Source organism: Mastomys coucha, unplaced genomic scaffold (assembly GCF_008632895.1).
Source record: "Mastomys coucha isolate ucsf_1 unplaced genomic scaffold, UCSF_Mcou_1 pScaffold4, whole genome shotgun sequence".
In the NCBI taxonomy this organism is placed as follows: domain Eukaryota; kingdom Metazoa; phylum Chordata; class Mammalia; order Rodentia; family Muridae; genus Mastomys; species Mastomys coucha.
This window is the reverse complement of record NW_022196910.1, coordinates 180,851-200,698: the sequence shown is the minus strand read 5'-3', so window position 1 is coordinate 200,698 and position 19,848 is coordinate 180,851. Positions and strand designations below refer to the sequence as shown.

The 19,848-nt window shown below is 41.9% G+C and overlaps 1 protein-coding gene across 1 annotated transcript in view; it reads right to left on the bottom strand.

The window, feature by feature from the left end:
• LOC116075691 (zinc finger protein OZF-like) overlaps positions 1-13,363 on the bottom strand; it is a 28,373-nt gene extending 15,010 nt beyond the window's left edge. The window contains exon 1 of the mRNA XM_031348935.1: positions 13,239-13,363. Within this exon, the coding sequence (XP_031204795.1) occupies positions 13,239-13,241 (3 nt within the window). The 5' untranslated portion in view covers positions 13,242-13,363. The remainder of the gene's footprint in view (positions 1-13,238) is intronic.
• Between the last annotated feature and the right edge of the window lie 6,485 nt (positions 13,364-19,848).

Below are 19,848 nucleotides of genomic sequence, written 5' to 3'. Positions count from 1 at the left end.
AAGAGTTACATATGGTTTATGGAAAACTTTTAATTGCTTTAAAAGCAAAAGGATTGCAAGTTGCTGAAGAGAAAACTCAAGTTTCTTATCCTTATTCATATTTGGGTTTTCATTTATATCCCAGGCATTTTATTCCTCAAAAGATGAAATTAGATCTAAAGGAATGTAGAACTTTAAATGATTTTCAAAAATTGTTAGGTGATATAAATTGGATTCAGCCTACATTGAAATTAACTACGTCTGATTTATCACCTCTTTTTGAAATACTGAAAGGTGATCCTGATCCTAATTCTGTTTGGATATTGACACCTGCAGCAAAAAAGGCTCTGGAGTTGTTTGAAACAGCTCTCTTTTCTGGAAAATTAACCTATTGTGATTTTTCAAAACCCTGGCATTTATTTGTTTTACTCACTAAGCATTCGCCAACAGGTGTTTTATATCAGGATGGTATTTTACAATGGCTACATGGTAGTCATTCTTTTCATAAAGTTTTACCTAGTTATTATGTTTTAGTTGCTGATAGAATTAGAGAACGATGTCGAAGTAGCATCCTTCATTTAGGAAAAGATCCATCCTCCATTGCTATCCCTTATAATGCTGAACAACTTAATTGGCTTCTTAATATGATGGATGAATTTCCCATAGCCTTAGCTAATTTTGCAGGTTCTATTACCTTTCATTATCCTCAAGATAAAATATTAACTTTTGCCTCTTATCATCCTGTAATTTTCCCTACTGTGGTTCGAAAGGAACCTGTTGCTGCAGCTCTTGTTCTTTTTACTGATGGATCCCCTCATGGCATTGCTTTCTTGATATCACCTGATAAATCCTTAACTTGGTCTACAGAGTATACTTCTGCTCAAGTAGTAGAGCTTTATGCTGTTTATCAGGATTTGTTGTTATTTCCTCAATCATTTAATTTATATTCTGATAGCTCTTATGTTATTAATGCATTACAAATTTTGGAAACAGTACCATATATTAATACATCCAATTTATTAGTTCAACAATACTTTATTAAAATTTAATCTTTATTACATGATAGAGTTCATCCTTGTTATTTTGGTCATATTAGAGGACATTCTAATTTACCTGGTCCTCTAGCAGCAGGAAATGATTATGCAGATAAATTAACTCAAAGAATATATTATAGCAATCCTATTACTTTAGCACAACAATCACATGCATTACATCATCAGTCATCCAGAGCATTACGTTATCAATTTAAGTTATCTCGAGAAGCTGCTCCAGAGATTTTAAGACAATGTAATACTTGTCAACAATTTACTCCTGTTCCTCATTTGGGAGTTAATCCTAGAGGACTGCGACCTAATGATATTTGGCAAATGGATGTTACCCATTATAAACAATTTGGTAAGCTCAAATTTATTAATGTTACTATTGATACTTTCTCTCATTTTATAGTCGCTACTGCCTTGTCTAGAGAAAATATTCGTAATTGTATTATTCATTGTCTCAATTGTTTTTCTGTATTGGGAATACCAAAACAAATTAAAACAGATAATGCTCCTGCATACATTAGTCTTGGATTTAAAAAATTTTGTGCTGCCTTTCATATTGAATTGAAGACTGCAATTCCCTATAATCCGCAAGGACAAGGTATAGTAGAACATTCACATCAGATTTTAAAAGCTCAAATACAAAAATTAAAGGGAGGAACATGGTATCCTATGACACCAAAAACTATTTTATCTCATTCTCTTTTTATTTTAAACTTTTTGAATGTGGATATTAATGGAGTGTCTGCTGCTGATCGACATTGGCATCCTTCCTATACAACTTATCCTCCAGTTTTATGGAAGGATCCTTTAGATAATTCATTACATGGCCCGGATCCAGTTTTAATATGGGGACGAGGGTATGTTTGTGTTTTCCCTACAGATTCTCCTAATCCTTGGTGGATACCTGAAAGGTGTGTCCGACATGTCAAAAAGCAAAACAGCAAAACTGAAGGCAAAGATGCAGAGAATGACCTTTCGCCCCAGAGTGAGAAGTAACAGAAAACATCTTAAGAAGCGGTTGGCTGTCTTGGCTCATGTTCTCAGCATTTTATGGCTTCTCCAGTTTACAGCAAAAGCTGAAGTCTATTGGTCTTATGTTCCCCATCCTCCCGTCCTTCATCCTGTAACATGGGTAGATGAACAGGTACCCATATATGTTAACAATACTCATATGTTGGGACCACCATCTTCTGATCATATTCATCCTATATATCTCTCTGGAACAAATTATTCTGGAATAGCAAAAAATCTGCCTTTGTGTTTCACAAAAGAAGAAAAGAAGAACTGCACCCGAGTAGCTAGACTGATTGACTGGGATAAGAATTTCACTTCAGGAGAATATTGGGGTGTAGAAATGCTGTATCTCAAAAGAAATATTACCGTTGCTCATTTAGGACTGGGACATTTGCCTGATATCACTCCTATGTGTCATCAATCTTCTCCTCCTAAAAGTGATTTTGGTCCCTAATGGAGATTATGCCACGTGAATGTTACCATGTGTCAAGATGGACTGAGATGGACTGTGTGACTGGAATGACTTTGATTATCAGAATAAGAAACCTTATAATCTCTTGTATGGAATTTGGTCTAGAAATAATGTTACCTTTCAAACAATGTTATGGAAAGCTGTGGCAGCTTTGGATTATGTAACAGTAGCTAAGAAGAATGTTACATGGCGACATATAGGAGAAGCTGATGCCATCTCAGTTTCTGGTGATGCAAAAAATGTCACTTTACTTGCCCGTGTACCAGATCCTTTTGCCTTTGTAGGTGGAAATTTAAGTATTATGTATATTAATGATGCATTTAACATTTCTTGTAATGATTGTACTCTTAGTAATTGTGTTAACTCTACATAGTCTTCTTTTCTTATTGTTAAACAACCATCTTTTGTATTTGTTCCGGTTAATGTTAGTGGATCATGGTATGAAGCCACTGGATTAGCTGTTTCATATGAAGCAGAAAAACATTTATTGGTGAGAGGGAAATGATTTGTTGGAATGCTTGTTGCCAGAATTGCTGCAGTTATTACTGTGATTGCCACTGCTACTACAGCTACTATTGCTCTAGTTTCAACTGTTCAGACTGCAGATTTTGTTAATGCTTTAGCATATAATGTAACTCATGCCTTACAATCACAAGAGAATTGGGATAGAAAAATTGAACAGAAATTGAATGCTTTACAAGATGTAGTAAATATTTTAGGAAATGAGATCTATGGATTAGAAGTAAAAAGTGCCTTAAGATGTGATGCAGGATATTCATGGATTTGGGTCACTCCCCACTTATGAAACTCAATTTCCATGGGATAAAATTAAGAAGCACTTACAGGGAATTTGGCATGATGCTAATTCTTCTTTAGATTTAGCAAACTTACATTCTCAAATACAAAATCTTGCCAATGCTCCACCAATTGATATTGATATAGCTAAAGAAGCTGAAAGATTTATTAAGAGTTTATCTTTTGGATTCCCTTCTTTACATGATGTTGTTTCTTTTGGAATAGGGATTGTATTGATTTTATTTGTTATTTTAGTGTTTTTATCCATAATGCCTTGCTGTATGTGCATAATCATTAATCATTTAAATAGAACCACGTTGGAGGTGAAAAAGATGAAACTGCACGCTAAACAAGATGAACTTCCAATGAAGATTTTTTAAATAAAATAAAAAAGGGTGAAATGTGGTGGAAATGTTCTTTAGCATAGGGGAAGGTTTAGGGGTAGCCCCTCTGCTGAATGGTGGGAATGTTCTTTGGTATAGGGGAAGATTTAGGGGTGGCCCCCCTGCTGAAAGGCAGGGAAGGGGCACCTTCACATAATCTCCCTTCAGCCGAGAGCATGACCGCTCCATTAAGGAGGGGGCACCTTCTGATAATCTCCCTGCAGCTGAGGACATAACTGCTCCATGAACCCAAGATGTTTTGGAAGTAATTCAAGGCTACTGAGAGCTGTGCGTGCAAGAATCGAAGAAACAGACCTCATGCACCTGGGCATGGGGGAAAAATATTTACTGTAAGATAATGAAGAAGTGGGCATGCTTTGCCATGAGAAAGTGCTAAGAGATTGTGCTACATGATTGTTGTTAAATTCTATTTTTAGTCTTACTGTGTTTTACTATAAAAGATTTCTCACATTAAAGTTTATTGCCATTGCCAGCAGAGCGGTGGTCCTCTCGTTCTCATTCAGTCACCCTCTCTACTTCAGCCTCACCCTTGTCAGCTGGCTCCGACACATTTATTTGTCATACATGTGTACATGTGCCCTTGTATGCATGCATCATAATGTGGGCATGTCAATCTCAGGCAAAATGTAGGTCCTGATCTGAAGCTCATCAGGCTTGGCACCTTTGTTTTATGATCAGGTCTGTGTTCTCAGAAAAAGACTGATATAATCCTGTATGGACTTAATTTGAGCTGTGTAGCTAAAGATGTCCTTGAATAGGCTGTCTTTTGCCCCCATCTCTACCTAAGTTTGATGGGGTGTCCTGAAGGCGGGTATTTTCATTTGTGCTCTAGGGGCTATCTTTCTTCTGAGTTTTAAGTTTATAAGACATTCTTTGGCACATTTAATTATAAAAACACCATGAAAAATGAAAATCAAAATTGGTATGCAGCTTTTCCAGAAAGAAGGAGAAGAGAATCAAAGCTTCTAGCAAGCTTGTCCTTAATTTACACGGATCTCAAGAGGCTGATGGTTGAGATGCAGCTTCATCCTTGATGTGACTCCTGTTTGACCAAGCAAAGCTCAGGATTTCATCTCTATCACCCATAAAACAAAAGCGCCACTCAGTGGTAGATGATATAATCTTAGCACTTAGGAGGCTGAAACAGACAGACAGCACTGCTTCAGGTTCAAGGTAAGCCGGAGCTGTCAGTATACATGAGGAGTAGCTGGCCATCCTTGACTATACTATAAAACTGTGTCAAAAGGTACAAACTGAGCTTAGTGGTTCATGACTCTAATCCTAGCACTAGAGTGGGAGAACTAGGTGGATCTCTGTGAAGTTTCAGGACAGTCAGAGCTACATAATGAAGCCCTGTCTAGAAAAAGCAAAACAAAACAAAACACTACAAAACATAACCCAAACAGGGGACAGGGACATCATTTTTTGCAGAGTGCTTGCTTTGCATGCTTCAGGCCCTGAGATCAATCCTCAAGGAACGGCCTGATATGTAGGTGGTGATGCCACCTGAGGCCATGATGACTGTCTGGCCTGTGTTGCCAAGGAGGACTGTGTCTAAGTGGGTGACCCAGCAGTAGCTGTGGTGTGTTACCTCCAAAGGCCATGCAGAATTATCTGTTCTGCACTGCCAACTGGCCATATTCATGTCTGAGGTCTGTGCAGAGCTGGTCCCGCCTCACCTGCTGCAGTGCTTGGTAGAGCAGGCTGTACCTGTTCCTCTCCAGGAAGTACAATACAGCTGGCTCTAGTTGTGAGTGAGCTAGCTCTGGTGGTATGATTGTAGAGGGCTGACCAGCTATTTGGACAGCCATGCGGTAGTGTGGCGTTGCAGAAGAGATGGCCTCCTCCAGCTAGACCCCTGCTGCAGCTAGGAAAGCTAGCCCCACACCTTGTTGGCTATGGCACTCAGATGAGCTAACCCTACCTTAATCTGTGCAGTGCTGGAGAGCTGGCCCAGGAAGCATGGTGCAGGAGCTGGCCTGATGGCAAGAGTATAGGACAGCTTTCAGGCAGGCTAACTCAGCTACCACCCAGATCCAGGGCATTGAGTTAGCCCACCCCAACATCTATGCCATATATGAACTGCTGGAATGAGTGAAGGGGCTCACTCAAAGCTGCAAGAGCTCCATGACACAGAACAACAAAGGGATATACCAGAGGAGTCCTGGTGAGGACCCAGTACTAATATTGTAGCAAAAATTTAAGTTATGAGGTCCTAAGAAAATAGTTTATGGTCTCAGAAGGTTGGTAAATGCAAGCCTAATGAAATGAAAACCTAAATGGTGATTTAAAAAGTGATTAAAGGTATATAAAAGGAATGAAAAAATTTCTTCCCCTCCCTAAGCTACTGTTCTATCAGGACTTCAAAAGTTCATAGTTATAACATTGACAAATGGAGTTCTGATAAATTATTAGTCCAACTCTGGTAACACATCCCACTATATGATGTGTTTCAAGCTCAAGATTTTAAATTTCCTTTGGTTGTTCAGACTTAAAAGTGTTTCTCATTGTGCTAAATCTATCTATCTATCTATCTATCTATCTATCTATCTATCTATCTATCTATCTATCTATCTATATCCAGTTTTCTGGATAGAGGGAAGAAGCCCCTTTTTCATGGTCTGCAGTCATACTGAAAATTAATACTCTTATAAGCTTCAGGGAATTGACATGGATCCACTTCTCATGGGTCAAATGGACTCCAGATAAGAACACCTGTTGCTCAGCAGCCCAAGTTTCCCACCTACTCCTGAAGGTGGGACTGCACCCCTATTCCCTGAGTCTGGGATTCCCCTCACCCCAACTACCAAGACCATGGGCCTAAAACTTTCAAATATATGTCTAAGAAAAAATTTTTCTTCCTAACCTACTTAACTTTATCTTCTGCTACAAATATATAGAGAGAGCTATATGTATTTTTCAGCATGCTGCCAAGTCCAGGCGTTTACTCACAGACTGCACCCAGAGCAGTCCTGGAGTGTCGACCCACAGGTGCTCCACTCTAGCCTCACAGACCTGTCCAACTGGGCCTGCACTTCCCCAGCCATAGATATTCTCATAGACCACAGATGGCAGTGAAACAATGAGCTCCCTCAGGACTTGTCCAGTGTTGTAGTTAAGTTTTCCATTGCTGTGAAGACACTCTATAACCAAGGCAACTCTTATAATGGACAACATTTAATTGAGGCTGGCTGACAGGTTCAGAGGTTCAGTCCATTATCATCAAGGTGGGAAGAGCATGGCAGCATCCAGGCAGGCGTGGTGCAGGAGGAGATGAGAGTTCTACATCTTGATCTGAAGGCCACTGGAAGACTGTCTGTCTTCCAGAAAGCTAGAAGGAGGGTCTCAAAGCCCATTCCCACAGTGACGGACTTCCTCCAACAAGGCCATACCTCCTATTAGTGCCACTCCCTGGGACAAGCATATTTGAATCAAACATAATGTCACCCTCAGTGAGTGAGTAAGCAGTCAACAGTCTAAAGAGCACAATGCCCCCACTCCTGCCCCACCACCACCATCACCCCTTCCTAGTTCACCATTTTTAATTAAACACAAAGGGAGGAATGTTAGCTTACAGGAGATTACACTAGGCTTCTCCCAGGGACCTAGCAACAGCTTATGTCATCTGCCACCATCTCCTGTTGCTGTCTCCAGATGCTTCAGATGTGGACTGCCCACCATTCCAGCTCTCTCTCTCTCTCTCTCTGTTTCCATGCGTTCCTGGCCAATCTCTCCCTCTTTTTGTCCTTCCCTGTCCCACTCCCATTCTCTGACTTCATGGCTCTGCTCTCATCTGTCTGCCTGCCTACATGTCTTCTTGTCTGCTTCTATCCCTTCTCCACACCCTCACGCTCATCCTTTCCCCCAAATAAACTTCCATTATGCCAGATTTGTCGCATGGTATAGTTACTCAGGGGCATACCTTGGCATAGGCCTACTGGGTATCCCCTTTTTGCATTATGTTTCATAACAGCTATGGCAAGTTTAATGAACAATAACAAACAAGGTAACTCTGGGTCAAGATGTGATACTTGCACCACCACGTGAAATGGTTGAAACCATCTTTTGAGCAGTACCAAACACCAGCTGTCTAATGCCTGTGTGACTGAGTGCCAGGCCTTGCTTCGGGCTCACCCTCCAGTCTGGTTTGAGAAACTCATGCCCAACCATTAGGCTACTCTGTTATCTTCTGACAGAGATGCTACTCCATGACTGTCAGGAAGTAAAAGATGAAGCCAGGTAAGTGGGAGCTGCAGCACTTACATTACCTGAAACAACTTGAGCACCAGCCAGGTACTCAGCCCAGAAATCAGGACTAATCAATCTGACCCAGGGTCTTATGTGGGAAAGGAAAGTGCACCATCAAATTCACAGACAGTCACTATGCTTTTACTAACAGGCACGTCCACAGTATGATCTACAGAGATAGAGGGCTTCTCACCACTGGGAAAAAGGACATTAAAATTTTTGGGCCCTCTTACAGGCCATTCGGCTTCCCCTACAAACTGCTATCATCCATTGGTAGACTTATGACCTGGCTGCCAGACAAAGGGCCCTAAAATCAATGGGATCTATTGACATTCTGATGTCATACTAGACTGAGGCTCCATGGATGTCGAGAAAGAGGAACACTCCTCTACTGCTGGTGGGATTGCAAGCTGGTACAACCACTCTGGAAATCAGTCTGGTGGTTCCTCAGAAAATTGAGGACCCAGCTCTAACACTCCTGGGCTTATACCCAGAAGATGCTCCAATATGTAATAAGGACACATGCTCCACTGTGTCCATAGCAGCCATATTTATAATAGCCAGAAGTTGGGAACATCCTAGATGTCCATTAAAGAGGAATGGATACAGAAACTGTGGTATATTTACACAATGGAGTACTACTCAGCTATTAAAAACAATGACTTCATGAAATTCACAAGCAAGTGGATGGAACTTGAAAATATCATCCTGAGTACGGTAACTCAGTCACAAAAGCACACATATGGCACACACTCACTGATAAGTGGATATTAGCCGATAAGTTCAGAATACCCAAGATACAATTCACAGACCATATGAAGCACAAGAAGAAGGAAGACCAAAATGTGGATGCTTCAGTGCTTCTTAGAAGGGGGAATAAAATACTCACAGGAGGAAATATGGAGACAAAGTGTGGAGCAGAGAGTGAAGGAAAGGCCACCCAGAGACTGCCCCACCTGGGGATCCATCCCATATACAGTCGCCAAACCAGGATGCTATTGTGATGCTGGGAAGTGCTTGCTGATGGATGCCTGAGATAGCTGTCTCCTGAGAGGCTCTGCCAGAGCCTGTCAAACAGAAGCAGATGTTCACAGCCAACCATTGGACTGAGCACGGGGTCCCTGATGGAGGAGTTGGAGAAGGGACAAAAGAAGCTGGGGGTGGGGGGTTGCAGCCCCATGGAGGTCAGCAACAGTGTCAACAGGCCAGACCCTCGGGAGCTCCAGGAGACTGGACCACCAACCAAAGAGTACATATGGAGGGATCCATGGATCCAGCTGCATATGTGGCAGAGGATGGCTTTGTTGGACATCAGTGGGAGGAGTGGCCCTTAGGCCTGAGGGTGTTCGATGCCCCAGTATAGGAGATTGCCAGGGTGGGAAGGCAGGAGTTGGTGGGTAGGAGAGCACCCTCATAGAGGTAGGGGGAGGGGGAATGGGATAGGAAGTTTCCGAAGGGGAGGGCTGGAAAGGGGAAAACATTTGAAATGTAAATAAAGAAAATATTCAATAAAAAACGAATGATTCCAGGAAATTTGCAGGCAAATGGATGGATCTAGAAAATATCCTGAGTGAGGTAACTCAATCATGAAAGAACACACATGGTATATATTCACTGATGAGTGGACATTAGGCAGAAAGCATGGAATACCCATAATACAACTCATGGACCACATGAAGCTCAAGAGGAAGGAAGACTAAAGAGAGAATGCTTCAGTCCTACTTAGAAGGGGGAACAATATAATCAAGGGAAATAGAAGGTAGGAGGGACTTGGGAGGAAGGGAGGAGAGGAGGGGGAAAAGAGGGGCAGAGTCAGGTATGGGGAGGAGATGGAGATGTACAAAGGGTCAGAAAATTGAAGAGAGGTGTGTAGCAATGGGGGGATTGGGAACTGGGGGTAGCAACCAGAAAGTCCTAGATGCCAGGAAAGCAAGAGCCTCCCAGGACCCAACAGGGATGACATTAGCTAAAATACCCCACCAAGGGGAGAGAGAACCTGTCAAGACCATATCCAGAGGCTAGGCATGCCCACTGCCTCCCCAACCCCTGTTGAAAGATGGGGCCACCCACCCATCTCCAAAATTTTAACCCAGAATTGCTCCTGTCTAAAGATAATACAGGAACAAAGAGTGGAACAGAGACTGAAGGAAAGGTTATCCAGAGACTGCCCCACCTGGGGATCGATCCCACACGCAGACACCAAACCCAACACTATTGCTGATGCCAAGAAGTGCTTGCTGACAGGAGCCTGATACAGCTGTCACCTGAGAGACTCTACCACATCCTGACCAATACAGATGCAGATGCTCGGAGCCAATCGTTGGACTGAGCACAGGGACCCCAATGGAGGAGTTAGGCGAAGGACTGAAGGAGCTGAAGGAGTCTTATCTGGCATCAATGGGAGGGGAGGCCCTTGGTCCTGTGAAGGCTTGATGCCCCAGTGTAGAGGAATGCTAGGGCAGTGACGCAGAGTGGGTGGGTGGGGGAACACCCCCACAGAAGCAGGGTAAGGGGGATTGGATGGGGGGTTGCAGAGGGGAAACTGTGAAAGGGGATAACATTTGAAATGTAAACAAATAATATATCCAAATTTAAAAAATAGCTAAAGCTTTAGACATACATAAACAACTTCATTGTGCATATAGACCTTAGAGTTTCTGGCCAAGTAAAAAGAGTAAACAGGACATTAAAAAAACAAAAAAACAAAAAACCAAAAAAAAAACAAAAACAAAAACAAAAAAAAACAAAAAAGCTTTAGCAAAATTCTCATTAGCATCAACCAAAGAATGTTTATGGCTTCCTCTTTTGCTTTTCTTTGGCCAGCTTCACCCCATATGGGGGGAGGTAAACTGCACTATGCTCTTTCACAGGCTCAGAGACTATATTTGGAAGAATTCTCCAACTATACCTTTTTCAAGTGACTAAGTGCAGTCTTGAGTTGAGAGAACCAGTCAACCTTCAAGTCCACCACCAGTATGCCCTTGCTCCAGTCTAATGATAACTGTCTGGGTTAAATGAGTAGCCAGAGGGACAGTTCACCTAAGCCAGAAGAAACCTAAAAGGTGTTCTCCACTCTGTGGAAGTGAAGGGAGCAGGCGTTAAGCCATGGATCCGCTGTAGCCTGATCAAAAAGTAAATGCCATACATACTGCCAAATGTCTGAATCTGGACTATGGACCAATTCAAATTAAAGTTTCATTAGTTTTCCAGGTCCTTCTACTCCTTTCCTCTCCACCTCCACCTGAGTCTTATGTGGTATGAATGAAGGGTCATGGTACAACGCCCACTGCCCTCAGGCTTGGATCTGCAAACTAAGAAAAACATATACAGGGAAGATATTAGCTAATGTAACTACAAACCAAGGAACCTATATTCATGTTGATCTTTGCTCACTGATGCCCACTTTAAATGTCAGGTTGCATTACAAGAAGGGAAGATACAGAGGTTTGCCTATGCAGATAGAATACAGACTTTACAGTTCTACACACATCCTGCAGCTGAGACCCCGGTCGCCAGAAAGAAGAGAGTTTCCCATTACACAAATAGTGTTCTAAAACTGTGGGGATGAAGTTAAACATCCCCAGGCAGAATTTGGCCAAGACTGCCACTTTTCCTCAGATACTGGGCCCCTGTGCACTACATGTGTATAGGAACATACTAGACTTTCAGCCCACTGACTGACAGAACTCGAAGTAACAACCTCTATTAATGTTCTGCTTTATCAGTTAATTCATCTGGATATTCAACAGTATTGCTGAGCCTTCTAGACTACTTTGTGAGCATATACTAATGGCTTGACTAAATATGTGCTTTTTCGATCCTTTACAGACAAAGTACACAGGTTGATCAGGATCTAATGCTATTAACAGTTTTGTACTAAAACAACAGTTACAGAAGTGATCCTACAAAACTGAAAAGGCTTCGACTTACTTCTTCTGATAGAAAAGAAATTATGTCTGGCTTTGGGGAAAAAACCTGTTGTATCTATGCTAGTTAATCAGAACTAATTTAAAAATTCTTGCCATGATTAGGGATAAAATTGATACTAGTCTCCGTTTTCTTGGTTCCCTGGCTAATTACCCTGCTTTTGGCACTGGCTGGGCCTTTAATTTTCATTCTGATTGGATTAACAGTGGGGCCCTACATCATAAACTAAAATAGGATGAAGCCATGATTTGACACATTCACTAAGATCAGTGGGGAAGGTGACAAGGGCCCTGACTCTATGACAATACCATTCAAGCTGTAACTTCAGCACACAGACAGCACCATTTGCCAACAATAAAAACAAAGGCCTCATCCATTAGAGTCCATCGTTACGGGATAGTCTCTACATGGACTACCTTACTCATGTTGTCAACATGGTTTTTGTGCTTAAAAGCTCCTCATGAAAAGGGCTCAGGGGTACACTGGGATGGACTCGCCTTAGCAGGGAGCTGAGCTAACCTTGAGTAGAAAGTAACCATGTGGTTTCCTGCCATCTTGGCTATTATATCACTATCATATAGATTTTGAGCTGTAGATTCAGCATCGGTCCAATGAAAAGTCTAACAATTTATGCTATCAACAACAGAAAGCTGATGAGAAACAGTATTCATGAATGAAAATTGATCAACAAAAGACTGAATATAGTACACACAGTGACATCCTCTGAATTCTATTGTCAAACGCAAACAAACCCCCCATACACAACCAACCAACTAAACCAAGCAAACAATCAAATCAAAAGCAACTTTCTGGGAAAGAATAAAAAGATCGACAAAGTATGAGAAGGAAAAAAAAAACCCACACAATTAAAATTGTGTCAATTTTGACAACTTAGGCAGGGAAACCCAGTTTGTCTGGCCTTATTAGCACACGTGACTGGGCCATGGTGGCATCTGCAGGCGAATGTGTTAGTAACACAGACTTTAGACCTGCGCAGAGTTAACTGCAGATGGAGCCTACACCCGAATGCCAAGTGCCAAGTGCAGAACTTCAGAGGACACCAGAGAAACTAGAGCTCTGCTAGTCAGAAAATCTGCTTTCCCTGGAGATGGTAAAAGCAACTGAGGCGCTCGCTGCATGGTGACGTCAGCAACAAGGATGTTTTTACACAAGGGCTCCCGCTCCAGACTCGGAGCAGGAGCAGTCAGGGGAACTCAAGGAGGTCATTCTGGGAGGTGCAGGGAACTCAGGTGAACAAACGGAGTAACACCTGACGCTGGTTCCCGCAGCCCCTGGACGAATGCCACACGGGCTCCCGCGGATCCGCCCCCGCATCTGGACAGCGATCCAGCTCACCATGGCGCAGGCTGCGAACTCATACAGCTCTCCTCACAGCTCCCGGCAACAGATCACAGCAAAGCACACGGAACCACAACAGACTTCCACAGAGCCCCAGCCAAGACTGCAGTATGGCGGACCGGAAGTGCCCTCCCCATTCTTACTGCCCGGTCTATCTGGAGTCTCTGATTGGCCAGTGAGGCTTGAGTGACAGGAACAGCTCCCGTAACGTCAGACTGCACTGCTGTTTCCAACCCTGGCTTCTACCTCAAGCACAGAACTGCCCCAGACCTGAGGAGTTTGGCACTGCAGTAGAACTTGGGCCTGAACTGCAAAGTTGTTTTCCTACACTCAGTAGACACTCCTCCTTCGAGTAGGCATAGGGTCTCTAGCTTTCAATGATCATTAAACAATGTACAGGGAGTGAACCCACTGCCTCACAGCTTTATGGGCGTCCATCCCATCCAAGTCAAACTTAAACTACCTAATTGATAATCACCAAGCATTGGCAGTTTCAGTAAGGTTGCTCACGTCTCTCTCCACTGCACATTAATAGCCAAAAGATTAACTTTCCCAGCCTTTTGAGGTAACACTGGCCTATCACGTCAGCATTTAGGAAGTGAAAGCAGGATACAAAAAAAAATTAAGTCTGGTCTGTAGAGTGAGTTTCAGGACAGTCAAGAAAAACCAAAACAAGCAAACAAATAAAATGTAAGAAACTTGGTCTGTGACACCAAACACAAGCAATTAGACTTCCCAAACAAGAGTTGATCAGGGTCAGGATCTGGAATGGTAGACAGATATAGACAGTTTGGGATTGGTATGTCTTGCATAACCCAATGGTTCGTGTTAACTAAGTTTATTAAGATATACTGCTCTGATACATTATTTGTACATCATCTCCAAGGCATTTATTTTTGCATTACATAACTAACTCTACTCTGAGTTGGCAAAGAAAGGAAAAGCAAAGAAGACAGAAAGCAAAGATAAAAGAATTAAAATTAGGATTTGTGATAAAAGGAGTAAGAATCATGAATACAGGATCTGTCCAATAACACCCTTTGTGGGACGCGTTAAGGTCTGTCTTTCTGTACAGACTTTGCCTCAAGCCTGTCCAGGCTGTGCTTACACAGAATCTAGACTGAAGACTGGATTTATTTACTGTGTGTCCTTCTTACCTATAAGGATCTGGGACCTAAAAGGCTGTTGACCACACCTCTGGGCAGTGACTCCCATGAGGACTAAGGTGCTAGATGTCATGTATATGCCCACAGCACTGCTGTCCTGTAGCTATGTCACTCGCTTATGCTACTGCGATGACCACACAGGTGCTGGATAGATGACAACCACACATGAACAACCTCCTACTACTCTGGTGGTGTGTGTGAGTGTGTGTGTATGTGTGTGTATGTGTGTGTGTGTGTTTGTGTGTGTGTATGGCACAGGTCCCAAGGTACTTGCCTGCATGCCTTCCCTCTGACAGACCTTAATCTTGGTGGTGAATTTCACCACCAAGCATCATCATCATACTGTGCTGTCTTACAATCTCCATATTGTGGACTTTCAAAATTCAGCGCAGGCCACCACTTCCTGAGAGCTAGTCAGGTAAGTCACTCAGGGACATCTCTTGCCTAGCCGGTGAAGTATACATTGCTCCTCTCTCCATCACTGCTGTACATCTAGATCTGTTCTGTTGACATCTTGGAACAGAAAGTTGTAAGTGGTAGAAGGAAGTGCTTTTTAAGACATTATTGCATGTGTATGGTTGTTTCCCTACATTTATGCTTTTCCTCAACATTTGTGAAGTGTCCTTCGAGATTAGAAGAGGCTTATGGGATCCCTTGGAATTACAAGCATTTGATAGCCACCATGTGTGTGCTGGGAATTGAATCCTAATTCTTTGGGAAAAAACAACTAGTACTTTTAATTGCTGAGCCATCTGTTCAGCCCAGGTAGAAGTAAGATTTCAAATCAGCCTACAATGAAACCTTTTCTCCTAACTTTGACTACAAAGTGGCTCCTGGGAATAAAAATACAATATTAGGTATCTAAATAAATGGCAGGAGAGATAGCCCATTGGGTTTAGAGCACCGGCCGGCTGCTTTTTCAGGGGATCAAATGTCAATGGCTTGAAACCATATTGCAGCTCAATGCAATCTGTAATTGCCATCTCAGAGGATCAGAGACTCTCTTGTAGCTTCTTCAGGGCATTGCATGCATGTGGTCCACCATATACATGTAGTAAAAACACTTATAAACATAAATAAAATACAAGATTTAAGAAAAGTCAATAATTTACATCATGAACTGGACACTCTGGTATCCTTAACCAAAAGTAGCCATAAGTGAAAGCTGAACTGCGATGGTGGTCCCAAGGTGTCTGTACTCACTGTCTTGACAGATAGGAGGCATGCAGGCAAGCACCCTAATGTGAGAAGCTTTAAACTTAAAGTCCGTATGATGCTAGGGTTACATTGGTATTTGGAAAACTACGGCCCTATCGAATTGATTGGAGAGTATCAAAAGCGAGGTCTAACTCTGGGTGAAATGATCAAGACAGATCTTAGTAGATTATTGACACGGGAAAAATCCAATAGAACTGAATTTAGTGTGAATTTGTAGGGGTAAATAATAAGGACAATTAAGGTATCTAAGAGCATGTAAGAACCCAATAGAATAAGAAAACTGAAAATGTGTGAAAAGGTAGTTAAAGGACTATGGGCTTGGTGTCCTCCCTCGGACTGGATCTTAACCCTCACATTCCTGACAGCTGGGAATTCTGACTTTGTTTAATCCCTAAAATACACATTGTGGAAAGAGATAGCTGACTCCCACAAGTTGTTATCTGGTTCCACATGGGGAGCATGGCACGGACATGCCCCTTCCCATACAAGCTAGTGAACAAATAAATATAATTTAAAAATTAAAATATATCTTCATTCATGTAAAGAAAGCTACTCATCCCTTCAAAGTTGCCAAGGATCCAGCCTCAGTTTCCTCCCTCAATGCTGAAATCAAAGGTGTGTTCCAATTCTCCTCAATTCTTGCCTTACAATTCAGCTTGTTGACCATTTATCTCAGTTCAAGGGACCCAATTTCTGAAATATGGATACCATCCAAAGAAATTTAGTTTATCTGTGGCATGTAGCTCCTTATGTGATATCGAAGATTAGAACACCCCTACTAAAGACTACTATCTACTTGTATCTGTTTACATTGCCATAGATAGTATAAATGTATCTTTTTTTTTTAAAGGCGTGTGCCACCACCGCCCAGCACACATTTCTTAGTAATCGGACAATGTCCATCTCGACTCAGAGTGGTGCGACCCTGGCTGTCTTGGAGAGAGGCTGGTGCGACCCTGGCTGTCTTGGAGAGAGGCTGGTGCGACCCTGGCTGTCTTGGAGAGAGGCAAGGGGCTGCTTGCTGTGCTACTCTTTTCTTTTCTTTTTTAAAGATTTATTTTATTTCATTTTTATGTGTATGAGTACACTGTAGCTGTACAGATGACCGTGAGCCATCATGTGTGTGGCTGCTGTTGATCTCAGGACCTCTGCCGCCCCGCTAGCTCCAGCCCCGCTTGCTCCTGTGTCATTTTCTGCAGCTGTCTTCAGACGCACCAGAAGAGGGCGTCTGATCTCATTATGGGTGGTTGTGAGCCACCATGTGGTTGCTGGGATCCGAACTCAGGACCTTCGGAAGAGCAGTCAGTGCTCTTACCCGCTGAGTCATCTCGCCAGCTCCCAAATGTATCTCTTTATACAGTGAAATACTGTTTAGATAAACTTAGAATTTTGGTAACTCAAATCAATGAAATATTATAAAATATTATATGACAAAGCATTTCAATATTAGTTTTGAAGCTGAATAATAATATTTGAGAACACAAAAAAGGATAGTGAGCCCAGCATTTCAGTATCATTGGTGCAGGCTAGTATTTCAACATACTGATTTATTTATTTATTTACTTATTTATTTTTTATGAAACAAGGTGTCATGCACGCATTTCAAGCTGACTTCAAACTCTATATATAGTCAAAGATGTCCACAAACATATCAATGGTCTTAGTTGGGTGGTTGGTAGTATGTTGTGCTTAGTTGGGTGGTTGGTAGTATGTTGTGCTCTGTGCTGCTGCATTTTGTTTCTCATGAGGACAAGTTCTCCTGCTGTACTCCATGCTAGTGGATAATTCGCCACCCCCTTGGCTTAGCTTCTCAAGTGCTAGGATTACAGCTGTTTACTCAATGTATGCTGCTTTAACAGCTTGGTATGACTCTAGGCAAGCTCTGGACCTAATGAGCTTCAAATCCAGCTTTAATTCTTTTTTTCACAAAGTGTAGATTTTTATGTTAAGAGAACAAAAAGATCTGTGTATGAAAAATGAAGCCACCAAGACCTGAAAGTGTAAGGAAAATTATTTCCTAGCTAAGGAAGTCCAAATCACTGCTAGCATAAATACTGTGACCTTCCCTAAAAGGTCATCAAAAGCCACAGTTGACTTGTAGGTGGTTGGTCAGCTAAGGAGGTCTGAATGTATAATGGACATCCTAGATGAGGGCTCTTCTGGGTCTGAACTCTTATCATTGTGGGATATAACTTGTTCTGGCTAGTATTTCTAGAGATTCATTAAATCATAGGCAACCAGCTTGTGCCAAGAGAAGAGATGGTGTGAGAGAAATCATATTTACTGTTTTAAGCATATGCAAACAACCTGTGTTTCAGGGGTTGGGAATGTAGCTCATTTGGTAGCGTGCTTGTCTAGCATGCTGGAAACACTGTGATCAATTCCTAGCATTACATAAAACAGGTGTGATGATGCATGGCTCTAATCTCATTCATTGACAGATGGAAGCAGGGGGTTTGGAAATGTAATCTCATCCTGGAATATATAACAACTTCTAGGTCAACCTGGAAGACAGTAGACACAAGTACCACATATATTCCAGAAAGAAATAGATGTAGAGGAAATAGAGGGGAGAAGACTAATATTTTCCATAATCATTCTGGTCACCCATCATATCATCACAACACATATATTCAGCTACAATTGATGAGCTTTGGGAACCAAAATCTTTCTACTGCTAAATCAAATGTCAGGCCAGCCATGATGAGTCATCCTTATAATCCTAGCACTCTGCAGACTGAAGAACCCACCACCCCCAACCTAACAAATGGGGGAGGGGAGGAGTTAGGTTTGTTTGACAAGCCAAGCCAGAACAAAAAAACCCAAAACAACAACAACAAAAAATTTGAACTAATTCCTACCAGAAGTCAGGCCTTAAACTGATTGCTTATGAATCTGACAGTGAGACAGAATGTGGAGCTACTGTTTGATTAGTCAGGAAAAAACAGATCTGAACAGCAAAGAGGGTTACTTTTTGAAAGTGAGGTATCTGATTATTTTAGGTTTTGTATAGCTATGGTTAACACCAAGACCAAAAGTAACCTGGATACAAAATTGGCTTACGCTAGTACGTCACCATTCATCATAGATAGAACTTAGGACAGGACTTCAAGCAAGGCAGGAATCTAGAAGCAGGAACTGATAGATATTGTTGTGTCAAAAACCAATTTTTGCAAGGTAAAATTTTATTTACATCCAGGCCAAACCTACAGTCACCTCTGAAGTAAGAGTTAGTGAGATCCCATCTAAAAGAAAAAAAAAAAAAGAGAGAAAAAGGGGAAAAATTAAACAATAAATTTTTTGTTTGTTCTGTTTCTCAAATTTATTTGTCATGCATGTGTATGTGCCCTTATACACATGTACTATAATGTGGATGTGTCAATCACAAAAAAACCAAGTGGGTTCCTATGGTTGAACTCAGGTCATCAGGCTTGGCACCATTACCCTATGAACAGGTTTGTGTTCTCAAACTGAAATTTATATAGTGAAGGCTAGCCTCAAGTTCAGCTGTTATGACTTTGAATAGAATGTCTTTTGCCTCCATCTCTACCTAAGATTGAAGGAGCGCCTGATCACAGCATGTAGGGATTTATTTTTATTTGTGTTTTAGAGTTTTCCATCTTCTGGGTTTTCATTGTATGAGGTATGTGGCACATGTAATTATAAAGAAATAGACATGGTTAATGAAGATCAAATTTGGTATGATGCTTTTTTAGAAAGAGAAGAGTGAAAGGTTCTAGCAAGATTGTCCTTATTTACATGATTTCTAGAGTTTGGCGAGTGGTTGAGATGCAGTTCCATTCTTGCTGTGACCCTTGTTTGACCAAGCAAGGCTGAAGGTTTCATTTCTATCATTCTTAAAACAAGAGCCATGGTACATGATATAATCTTAGCACTTGTGAGGCTGAAACAAACAACATTGCTACAGGTTCAAGGCCAGCCTGGGATGTCAGTATACATGGGGAATCCCAGGTCATTCTCAGCATGAAACTGTGGCAAAAGATCTGAAATAAGTTTAGTGGTTCAGGACTTTAATTTTAGCACTAGGGAGTCAGAGACATGTGGATATCTGAGTTCAAAGCCTGACCCAAATAGTGAGTTTCAAAATGGCCTGGGCTACATAGTAAAACCCTGTCTTAAAAAACCCAACCAAGGGGGCAGTGGTGGCGCACGCCTTTAATCCCAGCACTTGGGAGGCAGAGGCAGAGGCAGGCGGATTTCTG